This window comes from Cydia strobilella, chromosome 18 (genome assembly GCF_947568885.1).
Source record: "Cydia strobilella chromosome 18, ilCydStro3.1, whole genome shotgun sequence".
Lineage (NCBI taxonomy): Eukaryota > Metazoa > Arthropoda > Insecta > Lepidoptera > Tortricidae > Cydia > Cydia strobilella.
Genome location: NC_086058.1, coordinates 13110759 through 13133810, shown reverse-complemented (window position 1 = coordinate 13133810; position 23052 = coordinate 13110759). Strand labels below are relative to the sequence as shown.

Below are 23052 nucleotides of genomic sequence, written 5' to 3'. Positions count from 1 at the left end.
GTTTATATAGCTCTTGTATATAAAAAAACAAACGAAATAGAGCAAAAACAAGTTTTGTATGAAAAACTTAAATTCGCTGCATTATTTTAACTATGGTATCTCAAGTTACATAAACTAATAACAGACCTAGATATACCTTATCCTATTGTAAGTACAAAGTTTCAGAGCAATTTAGCGAGTCGTTTTAAAACGAGAGCGTAACTACGTTTGTATGGAGAACCTAATAGCTTGCCGGGGACTCTTAAGAAACTCCTTTTGGCGATACAATACCGCGCACATAAAATTGTGCACTGAAAAAATATGCTGTATATATTCAACCGATTAAATATTACCCATTCTAAAATACCCATATAAACATAAAACATACATAAACATATACACAAACATACTATATTGTATGTTCCGCAGTTTCCTCGTCGAACGGCGCGCCTACAAAATAACTATGACAGATGGGTGACAAATGAAGGGGGGATGATTCATTCATCCGGGGGTGGGGGTGGGGGTGGGCTCACCTTGGCGCCTACGGGGTAATTTCACTCGTAGTTTAACCATTTTGATACTCTTTAACCTGTCAGCTGTATTGTTTAGGTAAAACTTACAAAAAAAGCCCGGCCAAGTGCGAGTCGGACTCGCGCACGAAGGGTTCCGTACCATTACGCAAAAAACGGCAAAAAAATTACGTTCGTTGTATGGGAGCCCCCCCTTAAATATTTATTTTTATTCTATTTCTAGTATTTGTTGTTATAAAGGCAACAGAAATACATTGTCTGTGAAAATTTCAACTGTCTAGCTATCACGTTTCATGAGATACAGCCTGGTGACAGACGGACAGACAGACAGACAGCGAAGTCTTAGTAATAGGGTCCGTTTTTACCCTTTGGGTACGGAACCCTAAAAAAACAGCACGGCTATCACGAGTGGGCATTTAAAATTTGCGTTAGCGACTGCGTGACATAGTCGCTAATGTAAACTTCAAGTGTCAACTCGTGGTAGTGCTACTGGTGTGTGAAGTTAAGAGCATTTAAAATAGATACGGTATTAACTACCAGTCTCTATTTTTATCTTATTAGTATATTTGTATTTCATTTTCTATAATCTTTCTATAATTGTATGGTGTAAAATAAAGAATATTGACTTACGGCGCGATTCGAGAAATGAATTAGAGATTCACTAGGTATGAAATAGTAAAGTTATGTAACATTTCACGGCAAAAGGTACCTTATGGCGGCTGGGGCGCTTACCTCGCATAGCGTCGCAAATTATTGCGGCGCTATGCGACGTAAGCGCCATCCAATATTAATTGAAGCGGCTTTAATAATAGCGTAAGCTCCAACCGTCATAAGGTACCTTTATCCGTGGGACGTCACATCTTTACTATTTCATATCTTGTGAATCTCTAATTCATTTCCCGAATCGCGCCGTTAGTAACTTATCTATGTACCTAACCAATGAGTCCAATGACTAAAGGACGATATTAGCCTGTCAGTTGCTCGGAACTGTCAAATTTTTGTTTTAAGGCCGTTCCATCGGTTTGCCGCTGTCTCTGTCACATTTCGCAAGAAAGAACGGGAAAGATCATACGCGCCAAGTGTCAATTTTGATCGAATTTTGTTGATTTTTATTTATTTTAAAAACGGTACCTTACAATATCGAAATTCGAAAGCTATGAAATTACTGTTTAAGTTAAGATTGTTTTTTCTTCTTTTTTTATTTATAGTATCACATAATAAATAACCGAGTAAAGTAGAATTAAAAGTCCGAGTTAGAGGTTACTTTGGGAATTAATTGTATCGAGCGAAGTGTCATAATTCGTGTATCGGAAGCTGACACGCCGATATCGTCCGGCGGACTGATAGTCAGTGGGCCCCTTAACATTGCGACGCTACCTCTGTTACCTTAAAATAATATCGAAGGCGAGAATCTTTGGGAGATAACAGTAATAGTAAGTCTTTACTGGAATTCTGTACAAAATGTTATGTACAGTCTACAGAACAATTAATTAAGTAGGTGTTTAAAATGACCTATAACAACCAATAAACATGTGATTAATACTTATTTTCAACAATTAAGTTCTATTGTTATTTTGATCCCTTCATCCGCCCAGCAACTTCTGCTGCTGACTAGATATACCTACAGTATAATATGAAAAAATATCGTCGGCACATTGGATTTTTTGCTGTTCGTGTTCTATTAAAATTATGAGAGTATTTATTTTGGCCAAATCTTCTATTCCTAGCTGTCATAATAAACTAGATCATAAACAACATCTACAACTATAACAAGTATAAGTAGTATAACAAATATAACAACGCTCAGAAATCCATAATTAAGTATATCAACTCCGCCTTCATATTCCCGCGAATCAATACGTGCCGAATTTAAACTGCCCCCGCCATTTTTGCGATCTAATGAACTATTAAAGTGCAATTTGGCTGCGCGATGGGGCTAGATGGCGCTACGCGCACGTATTGATCGGGTAAACGCTGAGTAGTGCCAAGTCACGGTACGTATTGGCCGAAATTGGGCGTTTGGGTGCAGTTTGACGTGTGGTGATGATTGGACTTCGTGAAGATTGAAGATAATAAATTAAAGTTAGAGTTTGAGTTTGTGGAGGTGGCTTTGTGAGGGTATTTAAATTGGTTGGTCTTTAAATATTAATTTTATTACTTTCTAATTGGAAATAAGGACTCAGAACGGTCCTCTCTTTTTTGAGAACAGTCGTGTAAAATTCTTGTCTTCTCTCTTCTTGTCGTCTTAATTATAGAGTTCAGGGTATTCTCTTTTTTTTCAGTCAAATAAAAAAAAACCTTCATGACATAAGAGTTAGCGCTAAAACTATATTTCAGCCTATTAAACAATAACTTATTTTTATTTTACATAAAATGCGATTTTTAAATTTTTAACTATTTATATTATGCTTGACCTATATACTTTCTATAAATGAAAAAGGGGGCATTTTCTATAAAAAGCGACCTTATTGTCGATGGCGCATACGCCACACAGTGTCGCGCGGCATTGTATTTATATCGGAGCATCGTTTATAATGGCGTAAGCGCCATCGACAATAAGGTCCCTTTTTATAGAAAATACCACAAATAATAATACAACCAGATGAGTTTCCCAGATTTCTTCATTTGACTGAATCAAAAGAATTTAATCAATTCTTTATTTTGATTAGAGGCAACAAAAGGCTAAATGCTCCGACGCGATGGTCACGGCTCCAAAAAGGAGCAATTTACAAAACGATTCTATAGTATGGCGCAAATTTTTTTTTATTACTGCGGCTTCGGCATATTGTTGATAAGTTTAACCAACTTCTGCGTTTGTGTATCATAGCTAAAGGATAATATTTTGTATATAATGCGGTTTTGTTTTTGTTAAATGATTACCTTACCTTAGTAACACACGGCTTAGACGAAGTGCAGAAGACCTCAGCGAACTCGCTGCCCCAATATTACAGGGCTCTATGTTTCACTTTTATCGAACTAAAGTTTGAACTTAATCATAGTGACATTAAGTCGAATTTCAACTATCTTGAAAATGTAACATAGAACCCTGTAATATTGGGGCAGCGAACTACCCGCCGTCGACTGGACAGAAACGGCTTTGGGAAGAGTAGCATGGCGGTCTTTGGTGTCGGAGGCCAAGATCCACTTCGGGTCGTCGCGCCACAGCAGTAAAAGTTACCTTAGTATAGAGAATGTCGCTAAGCTCTAGAAAAGGTCAATTCAATTTAATTCAATTTTTCAGGTAGTATGGCTCCATCGATACTGTCGATGATTTCGCCAACGTCAAAGTGGGATCCACGTGGGATCGAATTAATATTTCTTGATTAAAACATATCGGCCATCGGCCATAGCCAGTGTACGGTAAACAATAAAATTATGGGCCTCTAGGGCTCTAGCCAGACACGGTTAGAGGTAGAAATACCAAATGCTCTTAGAGCACGACGTTGTTCGGTGGTTGTTGTAGTTGTCTCGTAAAACCGATAGCTGGATTTTACGAGAAGCACGTGGACTACCGGCCGTTGACTCCAGAATGGTGGTTAAACACGCTTTGAGATTAATTCTCCATTCACTGCACACTACCTCATTAGATTACTGTATAATAAAGCTATCGATATTACACATTAAACAATATAAACATAGGATATAAACAAAGGATAGGGAGCCTTTGAACAGTCCGGGTGTATACATGATTCCTTGATCCTGTGGGAAAAACTACATAGGAGAGACGGGCCGAAACATTTCCACCAGATTGTCCGAGCACATACGTAGTATGAAGAACAGGGATAGCCGGGGTTCTGCGGTGACGGAACACGTATTGGATTCGGATTCGACTCACTATATACGTTTCGATAAGGTAACTGTGCTGGCGAAAGAAAAGTTTGTGATTCAGCGAAAAGTACGGGAGGCTATCGAAATTGGTCGTTTACACATTGATTAGTGTTTAATGCGAGTTCATACATTTGTTACTATTTAAACGCAGTAGCAAATCTAGGAGCTAGGAACTCGCACTAAATACTAATCAACGTGTAAACAGTCCCTTACGTCGGTTATGCCTCTTCTTTGCCACACTTTGCGTAGAAACGCAAAGTTTGGTTGAGAAGTTCTGTTGTTTATCAAAATTGTAGCACAATAATGTTGTAGGGGTCAACATACACTGGACAGAGGCTCACAGACGAGAATAAAGGTTTTGTGCAGAGTATAGGCGTTTCCCCTCCGGCTATAGATCACGACTATTAGCCCCCCGCTTCACCCCTTTTATCTGCCGTCATCTAATATCTTACGTCGGTTATGCCTCTTCCTCTGCTTATACTCCGTGTTGTTGTTGACATAATTATAATCATTTTTTGCGTTAATAAAGGTTACTCTACAAGTTGTTTCTGTTAAATATACAATATCTGGGAGACCGAGCTTTGCTCGGAAAACATAAAAAATCTTAAAAATGGGCGATTTTCCACAGATGAGACCTAGCTAGATCGATGTTTCGTCCCTGAAAACCCCCATATAGCAAATTTTATCGAGATCCCCGATATATATAAATACATATACAAGAATGGCTCGTTTAAAGGTATAAGATACTCAAGTTCCATCTTTCTTAACTGAATAAGTAGATATGCAGACTTTCTTGTTGTTTTGTTGATAAGTCTTGTTGTTGGTCAAAATTGTAGCACAAGAATGTTGTAGGGGCCAACATACACTGGGTAGGGGCTTGCAGGCCATTGTGTTTGTGTTGAGTATAGGCGTTTTCTCTTCAGCTATAGATCACGACTATTAATTATTAAGCTCCCCGCTTCACCTCTTATATCTGCCGTCGGTTATGCCTTTTTATTACTACTCGAAAAGTGTTGTTTTTAAGTTTTGTTTTTTATCAATCACCCTAAATCAGATGAATAGATTTGGGTAGATACAAATACGTTATAAGTTTATAACCTTATAAACTGGCTAAATATAAACGTCTTTAACCTCCTGACTACCCGCGTCCTAGACGTAGTACAAAGGCCCCAATTAACTTTTGACTCTGTCAATTTGACATAAATTTAAGCTGGCAAACTTTGAATCCCGGTCTTCAGGAGGTTAATTCTTTATACCCGCAACCAGTATAAGACAGTGTCTTCCTCTTGTGCATACACGTGTAGAGGTCAACTTACATTAGATATAGGCTCGCAGACGATAATGAAACATTTATGCTGAGTATAGCCAGATCCCCTTGGCTATAGATCACGACTATTATTACCACCCTCCCCTCTTCACCCTTTTATCTGTTGTATCTTCTAACGTCGGTTATGGCTTTTTGTTTCTACTTGAAAAGTGGCTGAATAGATACAAAGATAGATATAACTCCGTAATAGATGGATACAGTCTAAGGAAAAAACGTGCCTCGAAAATCAAGAAAATTTGATTCTCGTTTAGAGGGCGCTACTAGTTTTGGCCTACAGTCGTATAGATGGCGTTGACGGTTTCGTTTGTTATTTAACAATTTTAACGCATATCAGTGAAAGAACATGGGTCAAAATCATAAAAATAATTAATGCAAATAAAAAAAATCATTTATCTATATTTAAATACATTCTATCGTATTTTTATGTCTTCATTTTTAGTTTTAAAGTGTGTCGACAGATGGCAGTGAATTTACTGGGGTTACAAAATTTACTATGACAGGTCACCGCTCTAGTATAAGTTACTCTATGATAGATACTTATCCAGCAGCGATATCATGGTCGCATTTTTATCACCTGTCATGTCATGCGCCACGTTCTTGATAGAACGTGACAGGCATGGTGATAAATGCGAAAGGCGAATATCCCTAACCCCGACGATGTAGGCTAAGATGTGAGCTGATGAAGTTACAGATGTAATGAGTGCACGTAATTCTTTATATTATAAAACAGATAAACAATGCATTATAATCAAATCACTAGTCATATTTTTAGACGGAACTTAATCAGCTGTTGTATTGTTTATTTACATTGAATTTTGAGACAACCAGCGCCATCTAGATTCTCAGTCAGGAAAATGAATTTGTTCGTTAAGCAACATTCTGTTGTTGTGCTCGCGGTGGCGTGGTTTGTTAGTACCATAAGACAGCGCTAGATGGCATTTTACTATATAATTGCACCAAGATAACTGTATGGTATTTGCAACGACAGTGTGGATGGGTGGAATCCCCGGCATGCAGTTGTGGCGAGGCTGCAAAAACAATTAAACATATAATAGAGGATTGCCCCATAACGCGCTATGCCAATGGACCTCCTGAAGACCTGATCGTCCTTAGCGAAGAGGCCATCGAGTGGCTGATTGAACTAAATTTGTATTTATAACTGTTTTACCAAAGAGGATATAATAAGATAGAGCGGTACTGTCATAGTAAATTTTGTAACCACTGTAAATTTACTGCCATCTATCGACATACTTTAAAACTAAAAAACCGGCCAAGTGCGAGTCGGACTCGTGTTCCAAGGGTTCCGTACATTACACAATTTAAACAATGTATTTTTTATGTGAAACGTGAGTGAAAATTGCCTTTAAAAACCCGTAGGGCTCGGATCAAAAAGTAAGTAATTAAGTCCGACTCACGCTTGACTGCACACATTTCTAATAGGTTTTCCTGTCTTATAGGTACAGAACTATTTTGTGTATTTTTTTCAAAATTTTTGATTCAGTAGTTTCGGAGATAAAGGGGGGGGGGGTGGTCATTTTTTGCCTATTTCCTTGAATAACTTCTAAATTGTTTATCCTAAAATAATAATAAAAAATATATTCGAGATCATCACAATGAGCTCTTTCATTTGATGTATAACACAATATAGTTTATAAAACTTTATTTTAAAATTTTCTCATTTACCCCCCAAAAGTGGCCCCCATGTTTAAAATTAATTTGTTTACGTTACATGTTCGTCTGTGGTTCACAAACATATATTTGTATACCAAATTTCAACTTAATTGGTCCAGTAGTTTCGGAGAAAATAGGCTGTGACAGACGGACAGACAGACAGACGCACGAGTGATCCTATAAGGGTTCCGTTTGTTCCTTTTGAGGTACGGAACCCAAAAAATTAAGATTTATAAAGATACGTTAAAATGTATTTAAATATGGATAAATGTTTTTTTTTATTTGTATTTATTATTTTTATATTATTTTGACCCATGTTCTTTCACTGATATGCGTTAAAATTATAAATAACAAACGAAACCGTCAACGCCCTCTATACGAGAGAAGGCCAAAGCTAGTGGCGCCATCTGATCGAGAATCAAATTTTCGTGATTTTCGAGGCACGTTTTTTCCTTAGACTGTATCCATGTATTACGGAGTTATATCTATCTTTGGTTTTACTAAGCTATACTTACCACAGATTATATAATACTATACGCTTTTCGATTAAATAAATAAACGACAGTGTGGGGATGTCATCATTATGTCCAATTTCTGTGGAAATCAGTGCATTTTTAGCTTAGGTAGACTCTATTTATAAAATTAAAAAACCGGCCAATGCGCACGAAGTGTTCCGTACCATTACGCATATCTGCAAGAATTGCAAAAAGGTTGTATATATTCTTTAATTTTAATTCTTTAACTTTAAATTTATGCGATTTAAGAAATAAGTTTGTTAGGCCGAGTTATAAGTAATACAAACTGCAAATAAAAATTTCCTTGAATAAGTACGAAGTTTTTCGACAAAAAGTGGGTGTGGTGTAATAGTTTCCCTATTATTTGTTAATGAAGTGCATGAGATTATTAAATAAAATAATCATTATTTATATTATTCTATTGTATTCTTATATGCCAAAGTATAAAACCATAATGAAACAAAAACTGTTTAAAGTTAATATTTTACTAAGTTTTCACTGTCCTACATCTCTTTCTCTGACTGGGTATGTGAGCTGGTTGCCGCGGTCCCAAGAATATAGTTCCTGTAACAATGGAAAAAAATTGTATTGTTGAGGTGACACTCATGACTCATGAAGAGGGCTCATAGGGACCAATTTTTTTGAGTTTTAGGTTTGATCAAAAATGGACCAAACGTGTGACACTATGGAAAGGGCCACAAGGAAGAAGAAAATCTGGCAGACCAACCACAAGATAGGTTGATAACGTCACCGACACCATACTGCACGGCAAGATGTAGCGCAGGACCGCTCAGAATGACAGAGGCTGGGAGAGGCCTTTACTCGCGAAGAGGTCCACCAATCATAGTGATAGCAATTAAGTTATTTTGTAAAATTAATAATTAAGTAGGGTATGGTAGGAAACAGTGGATCGGAAAAAAATAGCCGGGTACAGTGGCTAACTCAACCTAATTCCAACATGATAGAGACGATATTGGGGCGACTGAGCCACTGTTCGAGCTGAGCCACTGTTTCCTACCCTACCCTATGTTAGCTATAATTTATTTTTTTAGGCAATGTTCATAATGTGTGGAATTAGATAAAGCCTTTTTTGTTTTTGTTTATTTATATGTATTAGCTTGCAGAGCAACAGCTAAATAAACTTTGGTATAAGACAAGTATTTCTACGTTTTACGTTTAGATGTCACTAATGTTGTCCCCACTGAATGGCTTGCCTGTGTCTGCTCGTATTAAAGATGCGCTGTGGGCATACGAGTAGTTTTATTCATCCGAAAGAGATGGTATCATCATCGCTTGTCTCAAGTCTTTGCCTGGACTGATTTAGCTTAGCTCTCTCTGTTTTTTACGTGATAACGTCTTATAAATCGATGAACACCGGTAGCATGCACGAAAAAGTGTCACGTTGGAGACATATCTCCATGGTAACGTTGTGGACAGATCTCCATGGTAATACGGCCAATTTGTGGACAGAATAATTCAATTCAATTCATAAATAAAATGCAATTTTTTATCAATGTTGTCTTATGACGTTATGTCACGCAAAATTATCGTCCGCAAACCGACTTTACAGACAACCATATTTTTTGTTAGAAGGGAAGATTTACCTTGTGTGTATGATCATATCCCAGTTGTGTGGTTTTCCGGAAGGGGTTGGTGAACGGTAGAGACACTTCTAACTGCTTGTTTTGATAGAGGTCTATAGCCACACTGACTTTGCTCTCCCGTTCCGTAGCAGAATCGAGGGCGTACAGCACACCGCAAACTATGAACATTTCGCCTACCTAAAAACCAAATTGGCAGTAAATAAGAACAAAAAAAATACTATACTTATCCTTTTCTTTTGGGTCTTAATACTACATAGTGTAAGACAAAGATAGTATGATTCTCTCTATGTTTGAAATAAGGCAGTCCTTTGACAAACATAAGACAAATTGACAAATACAAGTGAGACATAAAAGAGTAGAAATTAAATGAGGGCGCCACTTTCTTCGTAACTGTCACATTTTTGACGTAAAATACGTGGCAACAATTTTGCATGGAATTTTATTATTTAACTTCTATGTCGCACTTTAAGTACTGATTAGAGAACAAAGCTATTTAAGTCTTGTGCTTTTGAGTCCCTCGATACCCTCAAGATTCTAATTTGCTAGGGACTTAAAATTAGAACTCGAAACAAAAACAAACTTTGCTCTTTTGTTGCACCAATGAATATTCATTACCTACTTATTAAATTTGGAAATCCTACGTTTCAATGATTTGGCTACACGCTGATAGGCTAAACTTGAATTGTCAAACTTTGAAGTTTAAACTACACTAAAATATAAATTCTAAAATTTGGCAACGACTCAAGCTGACTAACAATTCAAAATAATTTAAAATTAGACATGCTACTGGCTGGGGTGTTCGTAAATCTGGTTTGGTAATTGCTCATTAAAATTAGAGCTTATTCACTTACTTGTTTATGATTTAAAGAGATGTTCCAGATATAATCTATATTCAAGTCGTCCTTGTTGGGATCAAAACTTAACTGGAAACAAAAAATATCGATAATAGTACGTATTAGTATTATATAAATGTATACATGTAAGTATTTATTATAACTCTGACATATTGCAATCGCGAAAGTTTTCAGCAACCCACGAGCAAAATAAACATTATGACGTCGTAAAAGATAGAAAGGAGAAGATAGAATTTTCACCTTAGCAACGGCAGTGTTGTTAGAATCTTCTAAAGAGTAAATTGCCCAGAGTCCATTATCATCTGCACTGAAATCAACCTGTAACAACAAAGACATCAGTTAAAGCAAAACGCTAGGTAAAAAGAGCAATTCAAGAGTCCCTGCTGATAACTGCTGCTGATAATATTGGATTGTGTTGAAAACAATATATAATCATGAAGACGATAATGATGTTCATCTTGGTGACAATAATACTGGCCATAATGATAATAATGATGTTGATATCGATGACTCTCACAACGGCAATGACTAACCTGGTTATGCTGCGACGTATAAAGTCGGCCGCCACGATGCGGCAGCTGCACGAACTTGATGCGGCTCTGCGTCAGATCGTAACGCATGATGTCGCCCGGCTTGCCAGAGTCGTTGGCTTGGTAGAAGAAGGAACCGCTGTACACGATGTGACCATTGCCCTAGAAAGAGAAGGAAAAAGAAGCAAAGTTAGAATCGAAACCTAAACGCATGCATGTATAAGTATAAATATCACCTCAAACTCCTCAAAGCAATATGTGTCTCCTCAAAATGAAACTTATGGCACCTCATATTCCTTGTATTTCATCTCAGCATGACATTTTATGAGATACGATAAGGAGAAGTCGATAAATTGTTAGAAAAAATTAAAAAGAGATTTGCTGTTCTGTAACATAACATAGCCTGTAAGTTAATACTAACAACTATGGACTGTAACTGTCTGAAAATAAATAATTTGTATTTTTATTTTTATTTTATTATTATTTGCATAATAATATTAATTATAAATATTTTTATGTTTCTGTTGTATCTACTAATTAATATCTGAAAGTTCGCTATTTATTCATTTCTGTCTCGTGTTAAATAATTATCTTACGAAGAAAGGTCTCTGAAGTTTATGTGGCTGGTCAACTTGGTCGTTTTTAAACCTCGCCTTACTCCAGTATTCTCTCAAACGTTCTACGTCGTTCTCCTGCGTCGTCCAAAGTTTCTCCTTCTGAAAAAGGACGAAAGTTATCCTTGGAAGAGAAACTAAATAAATGTTAAAGCCTGACCAGGAATATATGATCACGCACCATGTTGCGGAATTTCTCTGGAGCTAATTTTGTCATACTATATGAACTGTCACCCTATACATGAGAATGAACAGCGCCCCCTTGACAATGATCATATATTACTGGTCAGGCTTTACATGGGCAGGTGACAACCAATTACCTAACTAAAATCTATTTATTTTTTGACATGAGTAATAAATTATTACTAAATAAATGGAAAAGTTTATCTTACTTATGCGAGTTATGCGGGTTTTTACAATGGAAAAGTCCCTTTATAGATAGGGACAAGTATCTACCTGAGCTTCTGAAGAATTTGAATCTCGAAGCCATGCTCCAAACATTTCGTCTTTAAATCGGTGGTAGACTGGTTTCCCAATAGCATAGAGTTGACAATCTGCAAATGGGAGGTAGGAGACTTTGAGAGTACTTACTCGTAATAGTTACTCCTAAGTAATGTCTAACCTCAAATACCTAAGCCTAAATATATTTGGCGTAAAGATCTTAAAAATATAAATTAACTAGAAATGTTATGTGATTTATTGGGTAGAGAATGTTTAGTGGATCAAAACAACCCTACTTTTCTACATAGCTTACAAAAGTCAAGAATTCCGAGTATTTAAATCAAAAATAGAGATATCAATAAATAGCTTTCTAGAAAGGCTAAGATGGCCAGCTCTTTATCATTTGTCACCATGCCTGTTACGTTCTAACAACTATGTCATGACGGGACAGGTGATAAAAACGCGACCATGATACCGCTGCAGGAGTATTTAGGTTCTGTTTGAAAAATGGCGGGTTATCCTGTCTGAGATCTCAAAGCTGCGTATGCGTATATAATTTTATGTGATCCTGCGGCGGTATTCATGGTCGCATTTTTATCACTTATCATGTCATACGTCACTTTCGCACTTACATACTTGTTAGAACGTGACAGGCATAATGACAGATGATAAAAACCGACCATCTTAGCCCTATAGGTGTTGTGTACAATAAAGTGATGTGATGTGTTTTTAATACATACTCGAATTATACAAAAAAAAATTACTAGGTTTTGATTACTACTAAACTATGTGTAGGTACTTAAGACTTGTAATGACTTACTCGTATTCCTCCTAGGTCTATTCGTCATATTAGAAATAAGAGGCGAGATGAAGATCTTGCTGCGATCACATCGCGGACAGGTGGGACAGTCATGACCTTGGTTGACGGGGCAGATGTCGTCCAGGGACGTGGGCGGGGGCGGGGGGTCCCCGAAATCTACGGGGTGCTCCTGTGGCGGCATCGTCATGTTGCGGTTCGGGTCTGGAACAGGAAGATTGCTGATAAACTCTTTTGTGGTACCAACATACTCACGCATTTTTCCTGTTTTTACGTATTTCCTTTCGCATTACCCATCACCATTACTATTTAATATGGTAACTGTTAAAAACGGCCTGTACCCAAACCTGTACCAAACTTCACCGACAAGGGGGATGGGACAAAGTTTAACCGTCTCGCTAAAACCCGTTATAGACTACGTTATTTCCCAGATAGGGCGATGTGAAAGGCGTTAGGGCACTCAGAGGGTGCAGGGAGGCGTACACGAGACATAGTGCCCAAGAAATAGCGGAGGCAGTCTAAAAGCGGTTTAACGCTGCCCATTGTGGGTTTGAGGGAAGAGACGAAGAAGACGACACCTTGGAATCACTGCAATAACCGCGGTCTCACTTTGCCAACAGTGATGGACTGAGAAAAAGATTAATAAACACTCACACAGCAGCTGTATATTGCCTCTAATTCCATCAGCAGTCTGATTCTTCACTTCGTTCTTGGCCACGCAGCTGTACTGCTTCAGGTCGTGCTCCTTGACTCCATGTATTTCGAGTTTCATGATCCATCGCCAGGGTTCTCGTGTGGGGACCACTTCGGTGCGGTAGCGGGCGCCTTCGATGGTGCCTGTGTCCGTCTCCCAGGCCAGGACGGGTTCAGGCCAGGCTTGGACCTGGCAAAGAGCGTTGATGAATTAATGCTTTTTTCTGTCTGTCTGATCAGAGACCGCGACCGCTAGTGTTGCAAATCGGCATGGGTATTTACATTAATTACCTACGCAGCCACAAAAATTAAAAAGTATACATTTTTTTTACTACTAAATAGGCAAAGCGATGGGGGTTATGGTATTTTTTTTTGTTTTGATAATGTGAATTTTCACGGAAATAATTGCTTAAAAAAATAGTGTCCCCCCCCCCACAAATTTTTGAACCATGATTCTAATATTATGAAAAGAAAAACCAGTGATAATTCAGTGGTAATTCAGCTTAACAAAAACTTTTAATGAAAACTATTTTGAACATGGTCGGTTTTTGAGTTTTTGCAATAATTCTTCGCTTTTTAATAAAAAGATGTAGAAGTGCTGCGCGGTTACTAACCTAAAGTAAAGACGCTAAATACGAACGAAATTAAATAGGTTCAAACGATATAAAAACTTCACTTGTAATTTCCCTACCTCGAGGGCCTTTTACTGTTGACTCCAGGAAATTCATTTTCCTCATAGCAAGGAACGTTGCAGCGGAAACAACGGAACTACGGGTGATTGGAATCAGGACTGTAGCATAATTGCTTAAGTGCTTTATTGCCGAGCTAAGCAGAAAATCTTCTGCTAACTGATTTATTTAGGATAAGTATTGAAATTTAAACTATATGTATAGTTGTGTTCCTGCCGGTGATAAGGTTGCCAAAGCTCAACGGTGCGGAGTGTTAGGGTCGGCCACGCGCATGTAACACCTCTAGAGTTGCAGGCGTACATAGGCTATGGAGACTGCTTAACATCAGGCGGGCAGTATGCCTGTTTGCCACGGACGTAGTATTAAAAAAAAATCTGGAAACCATTCTTGGCTTTTTAATACTGCTAAAAATCGGATAACATATTCTGCTGTGATTGGTTTTAGTTCCATGTAACGAATATTGGCAGGACCTTAGTAGGTAGGCTTCTTCCTATTTATTTAATCAAGCTTTAGGCAAAGCAGATAAGTTGATAGTTTAAGCAGAATTAAATGTGTACTATACTCACCTCACACTGAATCTTTGCCGTTTTATTGAACACGTAGGCAATATTGTTATGGACACGGATGAAAGGACTGACTGGAAAAAAAACAAGATTTCACTAATATTACAGATACGGTATCATGATAAAAAACCCGGCCAAGTGCGAGTTGGACTCGCGCACTAAGGGTTTCGTACTATTACGAAAAAAACGGCAAAAAAATCACGTTTGTTGCACGAGCCCCACTTAAATATTTATATTATTCTGTTTTTAGTATTTGTTGTTATAGCGGCAACAGAAATATATCATCTGTGAAAATTTCAACTGTCTAGCCATCACAGTTCATGAGATGCCTGGTGACAGACGGACAGACAGACAGAGAGCTGAGTCTTAGTAATAGGCTCCCGTTTTTACCCTTTGGGTACGGAACCCTAAAAAGGATATTTTTCGGTCTTGAAGGTACTTACGTCATCTTATATTGACATTACCTATCTGCGGCGGAGGACCGCTTCTCCCGATCAGACGTTCAGACTAACTGTTCCGTCACTCTAGGGTCTCTGATTCCAGAGGCTCACAATAGGCTTCCACGACGGTGGTCTGGTTGGCAGCAGCCCATTTTTGGCGAGGCACACGTAGAGGCTCATTAGCGGGACACGTAGGATATTCAACTACAGGCTCTCCTGGACAGACAGACTTACAGTAAACTTCCACGTCGGTGGTCTGATTGGCAGATGGTAGTAGACCGTTGTTGGCAAGGCAGACGTAGCGGCCCGTATGCCAGCGGGACACGTGCGGTATGCTCAACTGCGGTCCACTCACGGACGCATCACGCCAAGAACCCTGAAGGTTTATAACGTTAATATTACGCGATGTGACAACTTTGCAATTTAGCTTGCGCGTTAAATGACAAGATACCTTTCGAATTTGAGGATAACATCTGTGATAATTGGGATTATTAAGATCTCACACTTACGTCCACCGCGATATATCGATTTCGCGAATAAAGCCTAATAAGAATATATTATCTGAGCACGTCCCATATTACGTTCGGCTGCTCGTGGTCTCTACTCCAAAGTACGGTTATTAATATTTGGATGGTTACGTTTGAAGTATGATGTTTACTACCTGTATAATAGCAGATCCATCAGCTTTACGCCACTCGACGCCAGGCTCCGGCTTGCCGGAGGGGTTGCAGCTGATGCGGAGGGTTTCACCTTCCCGAACGATTACTCTTGTATGGTCCTCTGTTGAACAAGGGAAAATGGACTTTACTAAAACTTACTAGACTTGTTAGTTAGATTTATTTTGTTGTCATTCTGATTGATATTACCTAGATTGATGTCTCACTTTCTTTTGGATGCTCATTGTTTTTGATCAGTATCTCATATGATTAGGTAATGGTATCAATACAGTTTACACAGTTGATTATAAAGAAGGTAACCTCTTCAGCAAGGACAAAGTAGACTAAGAACAACTAGCTAACAAAAAATGAGATGGGAAGACGAGGTTAGGCAGTTGGCTGGAGCCTTGTGGAGAAGACAGGGCTCTGGACAGGGACTCGGGGAGGAATATGGGAGAGAGGAGAGGAGGAGGATTACCTGTTAATAAATTTAAAAAATATGTAAAACGTAAACTTATCTCTAAAGCCTATTATAACACACAAGACTACATGAATGATGAAACACCGTGGGATTGTGATTGAAAATAATTAATTATTTATTATTGTGTTAATAATGATGAAATTGATAATTCAATGAATACCTATATTAGATACTCCGTATTTATTGACATTTAGATTTTTATTCTAGAAAGTTTCTAGACTAGTATTTTTTATACAATTTTGGTGTTTGACGATCCTTTTCTGAATTCTTATTATTAAGTTAGACATATCTATAATAATTCAATGTTTTTATGAATGATAATAACTGCATCAATAAATTGCTCTGATATTTAGATTAAGGTAATATTTAAAACTTGACAATTTAAAAGTGCTTGTTGCTAGGCCTATTTGAATAAAGAATATATTGACTATTGAGGCCTATGCCAAGAGCAACCAGACAAGACGTCTGCGGAGAAAGGCTAGCAATAGGCCTTGTTTTGCTTATCAGTAGTAATACTACCGCTGTTCACTGGACAGACGCGATAAAAAAAAAACAGAATTGGCATTATGCAATTCACCTACGGGCAAAAGTAGGCGGTATCAATAACTCCTTCTCCGGGTTCTGCTCCCCCTGCTTGTACATGGAGATGCCCGGCCTCCCCGGGGCGCCGTCGCGGCCGTTGTCCCCGCGCTGGCCTTTGGGCCCGATGGGCCCTCGGTCGCCCTTGAAGCCGCGCAGGCCTTGGGGACCGATGGCGCCAGGTTTACCTGTAATTTAGGCAATATTTTATTTTATTTTTATTTTATTGATTAAAAAAATTACACCATTACAGTAGGTACTAATGCACTGCGAAATTTAGGACAGAAAGTAATACATACAAACAAGGTACAGTATACAATCTGGTATGACATTTTTTTTTTTTTTACACAAATTCAAAGAAACGAGGTATATACACAAAATAAAACAATATACAAAGAAATATTAATAACTAACTGAGGACGGACGGTCATCCATTGCCTCACAAAGGTTTTTGCATTCCTCACAAATTAGCCTCCAACTACCGGCAAAAACGTCACAGTCCGGAACCGACTTGAGAAGTGCGTTGATGTAGTGCAAAGCGCGAAGCCGTGGTGATTGCCTGTACGCCGCAGTGCGCGCTTTAGGTGCAGCAAGTAAGTCGCGATGACGAGGTCTAAAATTAAACTTTGCCTGAGACAGAGAAGGGACGCGGAGGCGCAACAGCTGCGAGACCAGCTGAGGGCAGTCTGTGTCCCCACGCAATATAGATATTTATGTATCGACATTTGGTATCATTAGGACAAACACCTCTGGAGTTACAGGCGTCCATAGGCTACGGAGACTACTTACCATCAGGCGGGCCGTATGCTTGTTTGCCACCGACGTAGCATATAAAAAAACAGTGCTAACTTACCGTCTTTTCCGTCCTTTCCGTTCTTCCCTGGACTCCCATCCTTGCCCGGTATGCCGTCCCTGCCATCCCTCCCTGGCGCTCCATCAGCGCCGTTTCTCCCCGACATGCCATCCAGCCCCGGTTCACCTGGCACTCCGTCCCGGCCATCTAAACCAGGACTTCCTGGCATTCCCCTTTCTCCTGAAAACCAAAGATATTATAATAGAGTTCTAGTTTATTGTACATAGAGTACGAGTCCTTAGAGCATTAGGGTATTTTCTTATTTATATTTTTGATTTTGATTTTAAGATTGGGCTTTATAATGACCCTAATTATGGAATGTATTCCATTCAATTGTTAAACAATTGTTTAATTGTTCTATTGTTCTTGTTAAATGTTTCCTTACGCTTGGTCATGCTTTGAATTACTATGTATTTTAAATCATCACAAACATGGTTGTAATTTTTTTGTCTCAATGTTAGATTTTAAAACTTGCCTTTAGGCCCCGGTGGTCCCACCGGCCCTCTGCTTCCTGCATGCCCCGCTGTACCCGGGGCCCCCGGATCGCCCCTCTCCCCTTTAGGCCCCGGCAGACCCACGGGGCCTTTGGGGCCCTGGACTCCAGGAGGACAGTAGTCTTGTGTTGCTTTGCAGAAACCTTGGACGACTTTGTACTGGAATATGACGTGAAGAATTTTGATTTTAAACGAGGTCTCTTAAAATTACTTTTATACAGTTCAGTTACAGAGGACTGGGGACAGAGAGATTACAATAGACAAGGGAAATACGTGGGAAGTACTCTCAAATTATATGAATGCGCCTGACAAAGTAGTCTAAGTTATAGGGTAAATTTTTCATATAGGTAAGTTCATTTGCTTATAGTGAAAAATAGGTATTTTAAACATACTGGCACCCGGGAATAGCTTGTGAGCCACACCCACGTGTCCCCTCCTGGTGCGGGACCCTTGGCTCCCGTTTTCCTCATCTGCTCCGCATCTTTTTCTTCCAACTCTCCTCGCATCTTGGGGTTGAAGAACTCAACGTGGGGCGCCACCGTGTTGTCTTCTTGGCTTTGCGATGGTTTCTGTAACATATTTAAAGGCACTGTCGACTTCAATTGAGTTAGGTTTTTACTCTGCAGCAGCGGTATCATTGTCGCTGTAAGCGACGGAACCACGAACCTTTATGCTGCACGCGTGCTGGCAGCCTGGCCGGTACGGATGCCGCTGCCAGCGCGCGTCTTTTGTTTATATGTTGATTTTTCCTGTCAATGAGCGACAAATGTATATTTTTGCACATCGTTTGTAATTTTATGTGTAAATAGCTTGTTGTTTGTAAATATTCTGTGAGTTTCCTTTCTCGTATTTTTATCACCTGTCATGTCATGCGTCACTTTCGCAATTCATACTTGTTATAACGTGACAGGCATGGTGACAAATGATAAAATGGCGACCATCCTAGCCCTACTGCAGCGGTATCATGGTCGCATTGTTATCACCTGTCATGTCATGCGTCACTTTCGCACTTACATACTTGTTAGAACGTGACAGGCATGGTGACAAATGATAAAGTGCCGACCACCTTAGCCCTAACTGGTTAGGATCATTTTACGTTAGTATGACGTGTATGAAGAATATCGTGAAAATATTCATGTCTTTTTCCAACCAATATCATCATTATCATCATCATCATCATCATCATCATCATGTCAGCCGATAGACGTCCACTGCTGGAAATAGGCCTCCCCCAAGGCTCGCCACTCCGACCGATCCTGTGCCGCTCGCATCCACCGAATTCCCGCGGCCTTCACCAGGTCGTCGCTCCATCTCGTTGGAAGCCTACCGGCAGTTCGTTTTCCGGTACGCGGACGCCACTCCAGAACTTTCCGGTCATCAGTTCTGCGAGCAATGTGCCCCACCAATATGTGTCAAAATATTAAAATGTCCCCATCTGTGGACATGTCACATGAGATGATCACGCTGGCACGGTGCGGGCCCGGGACGAGACTTCCGATACTTCTTTTTCTATAAAAGGTGATCGGTGATCACGTGATGCTTTCATAGAAAACTGAAGTGTCGGGCGCCCCGGCCCGGGCCCGGACCGTTACTTACTTGTAGTAGCGTTAGTTAATTATAGTAGTGTGAGTCATCCTTTAGCTTGGTTGACGGATAATATGAATAACGGCATGTGTCTCAATGGTTCAATAGGTAGAGAGTTCGTGGCACACTCGAGACAGCGAATTTTTCAGTAAGTAATATTTTTGTTTCCAAAATTATGATTTCGGTAGCAGATGTTCTCTGCATAGAAACACATTTTATTTATGACTTAATATATCGCACAAAGCGCCTGAACTTTGATTGATATATGTGAAATATGTACAAGCATAAATATTTAGGTTTCATAATTTCCCCTAATATTCACTGCGTAATGCAATACCAATACAGCGACAATTAAAATCTTAAGACACAAAAGAATAAACAATATAGTATGTATGTCTAAATTTCACTCTTCAATTATTCAAAGATTCAAAGATTCAAAGATTTATTTATTCAATCTTCAACAATTTATCTTTCGAATTACTCATAAATGTTTACCGTAAAGTGTTGGCCGGACTCCAAAGAAAATGTTTTATTAATCGACATAGGAAGGAAAATTATCCTCAAATATTTAATGATCTTTTCATTTCTCATGCTCTGAAAGAGGGTCATTGTTGTTCTAAAAGGTGCGCAGAAAATGATACGTGTCTGCACTAGAGCATTTTACGTTCGAAGTACGATATTTTTAATTTTTTTACGATAAGCAATTGAAATTTGAGTTTAAATGGATTTGTTATACAATTTCCATTGTGATACTTGACTCTCCATTCCATAAATAACGATACTTTTGCCTGAATTTTTAATTGAAAGTTCCCTCAATAAATACTATAAAAATGTATTATTCGTCATGTTTTTGAAAAAACACATGCATTTTACTTTCCTCGTATTCGAAATGAAAAGTAGAGTGTTTAACTCGGGTGAAAGGCATCATTTCTGCCTCGGACTATTGGCGCTCTCACTGCGTTCGAGCGCCAAGACACCTCGGCAGAAATGAGTGCCTTTCATCCCTTGGTTAACAATCTACTATTTCATTTCTCATGCTCTGAAAGAGGGTCATTGTTGTTCTAAAAGGTGTGCAGAAAATGATACGTGTCTGCACTAGAGCATTTTACGTTCGGAGTACGATTTTTTTAATTTTTTTACGATAAGCAATTGAAATTTGAGTTTAAATGGATTTGTTATACAATTTCCATTCTGATATTTGACTCTCCATTCCATAAATAACGATACTTTTGTCTGAATTGTTAATTGAAAGTACTCTCAAGAAATACTATAGAAATGTATACTTAGTCATGTTTTTGGAAGAACACATGCATTTTACTTTCCTCGTATTCAAAATGAAAAGTAGAGTGTTTAACTCGGGTGAAAGGCATCATTTCTGCCTCGGACTATTGGCGCGCTCACTGCGTTCGAGCGCCAAAATACCTCGGCAGGGATGAATGCCTTTCATCCCTTGGTTAACAATCTACTATTACGACCAACCCCTAGTGTAAATTTCATTCGATAGCATGACGTGACGTACGTGTTTGTATGGGATTTTGAGTTTCCAAAACGTACCGCTTGGCGCGCTGTTAAAAATCCCATACAAAAATAGACATAACGCAAACGCGAACACTCGTCACGCTATCGAATATACACTAGGGGTTCTAAAGTAATTACAGTTAGTACAACATACATGAAATTCTGCGATACAGTCAATGAAAGTACATAGAAGTATATAACTCCCGTGACACTCGGGCATATTAAAATTATGTATCCAGTTGAGTAAGTAAGTAAGTAAGTAAGTATTTATTTGCAAAGAATAAGTAGGTACAATAGTGTCTTAGGTGGTAAGTGACAATTGGTTGCTTATTCTGCTATTTGTACTATACAGGTTGTACTAGCATGCAAAAATCTTAAAACTAGAAACTACTACAAATCTGGCTGCATATCTTGAGAAAGGTAATCTTTTACATTGTAATAGCTTTTATCAGTCAATAGCTTCATCAATTTATTTCTAAATCTATGTACAGGTAGTTCTCTTATAGTTTTAGGTAGTTTGTTAAAAAGTTTCATGCACATAACAAAACAGTGATTAGTGTATAATGCTGTCCTGGGAACACAGTCATGAACCAGCCTTCCAGGATCCCGTTGATTTATAGTAGAGGCGCTTTCAGCTGTAGTAAATAAATACATATGCCTCTTTACAAACATGCAGATTTCCAAAATGTATAAGCATGGTAGCGGTAAAATCCTGTTGTGAGGATTCTCGAAGCCGATTAACGAAACATTACGAGCGATTTTCTACTATACAATTACCGTGGGTTACCCTTACAGTAATAACATACTAATCTATGGGTTACCCGTTTAATATACTATGATTTTAATATTTTTTTGCAATAACGGCTATTATTTATTTGATTTTCCAACTTATTAGAATATGTTCCTCAATTGACCTTTTGCGCGAAATAAAATAAAAATCCTCTATGATAAAGTAAAGGATTTTTCAGTTTCTAGTTAAGAGACTGCCTCTAACATAAAAGTACAACTTATAAAATACGTAAATGTTTCTATGTACCGTTTAGAAACAAAGATACAATACATACTCTTACCAGCATGGCATCCCTCTTCATGCGATGTACGCCCACCAAATACGCTTCAATCTTCTTTTCCAGCCCATCTTCTAGAACACTCACTAGACTATCCTTATCAAAATCCGATTTCCCTACATTATAAGTATGTACGAAAAGCGAGAGAACAGCACAAGTGCAAGCGAAGATCGAAAGTCTCCGACAGCAGGGTTCTGTGTCTTTACGTTTACTAGACATTTCACATTTCACTCACATGTCACTACACAAAACATCACATCAACATCAAAAACACGAAATTCCCAAGCATTTCCTTTTACCCTATTGGAGATTAGTTGTAGAAAATTCGTACATACGATTTAAGCGGTCAGAATACAACACTAAAGTCTTAGTTTCTTTCCTCGCAAATACGAGAGGTCCATCCGTAAATTCGTCCGTAAGTTTTTTGTAATTTTAAGCACTCGGTATATCAATCTATCTTTCGTTTGTCGCAAAAATAGTACGCCTAACGGCATGGGACAGTGATATCTGAATATAATCCGGCCCAATGTGCGCCTTCCGGCGTTGCACAACGGACTTGATAACGCAATTGTACGTTATTAAAGCTGATTCAATCAGAGCATCGACAGACGGAATAGGGCTACAAATAATACTATAAGTCTCCCACTGCTGGTAAAGAAGCGCGGTGTTTTTTTAGTAGAAGAGGTAGTTGAGTTTTGGGGATGAAATTACATAGTTTACGTACT

At 38.6% G+C, this 23052-nt stretch overlaps 1 protein-coding gene across 2 annotated transcripts; it reads right to left on the bottom strand.

Annotated features, from left to right (window-relative positions):
- Window positions 1–8279: 8279 nt before the first annotated feature.
- On the bottom strand, window positions 8280–22642 carry LOC134749555 (uncharacterized). 2 transcript variants are annotated; one of them, XM_063684543.1, is made up of 17 exons: window positions 22331–22642; window positions 18551–18727; window positions 18140–18317; window positions 17665–17844; window positions 16814–16999; window positions 15757–15875; window positions 15330–15471; window positions 14659–14729; window positions 13365–13593; window positions 12714–12914; window positions 11909–12006; window positions 11435–11554; window positions 10842–11000; window positions 10549–10626; window positions 10306–10377; window positions 9455–9631; window positions 8280–8414 (listed from the first exon to the last, which is right to left on the bottom strand). In XM_063684543.1, exons 1-17 carry the CDS (start codon window positions 22544–22546, stop codon window positions 8346–8348), a joined length of 2472 nt encoding a protein of 823 aa, XP_063540613.1. In that variant the 5' UTR covers window positions 22547–22642; the 3' UTR covers window positions 8280–8345. The 2 variants fall into 2 exon arrangements, with proteins under 2 accessions (XP_063540613.1, XP_063540612.1); XM_063684542.1 differs by having other exon boundaries at window positions 22325–22641.
- Window positions 22643–23052: the final 410 nt, after the last annotated feature.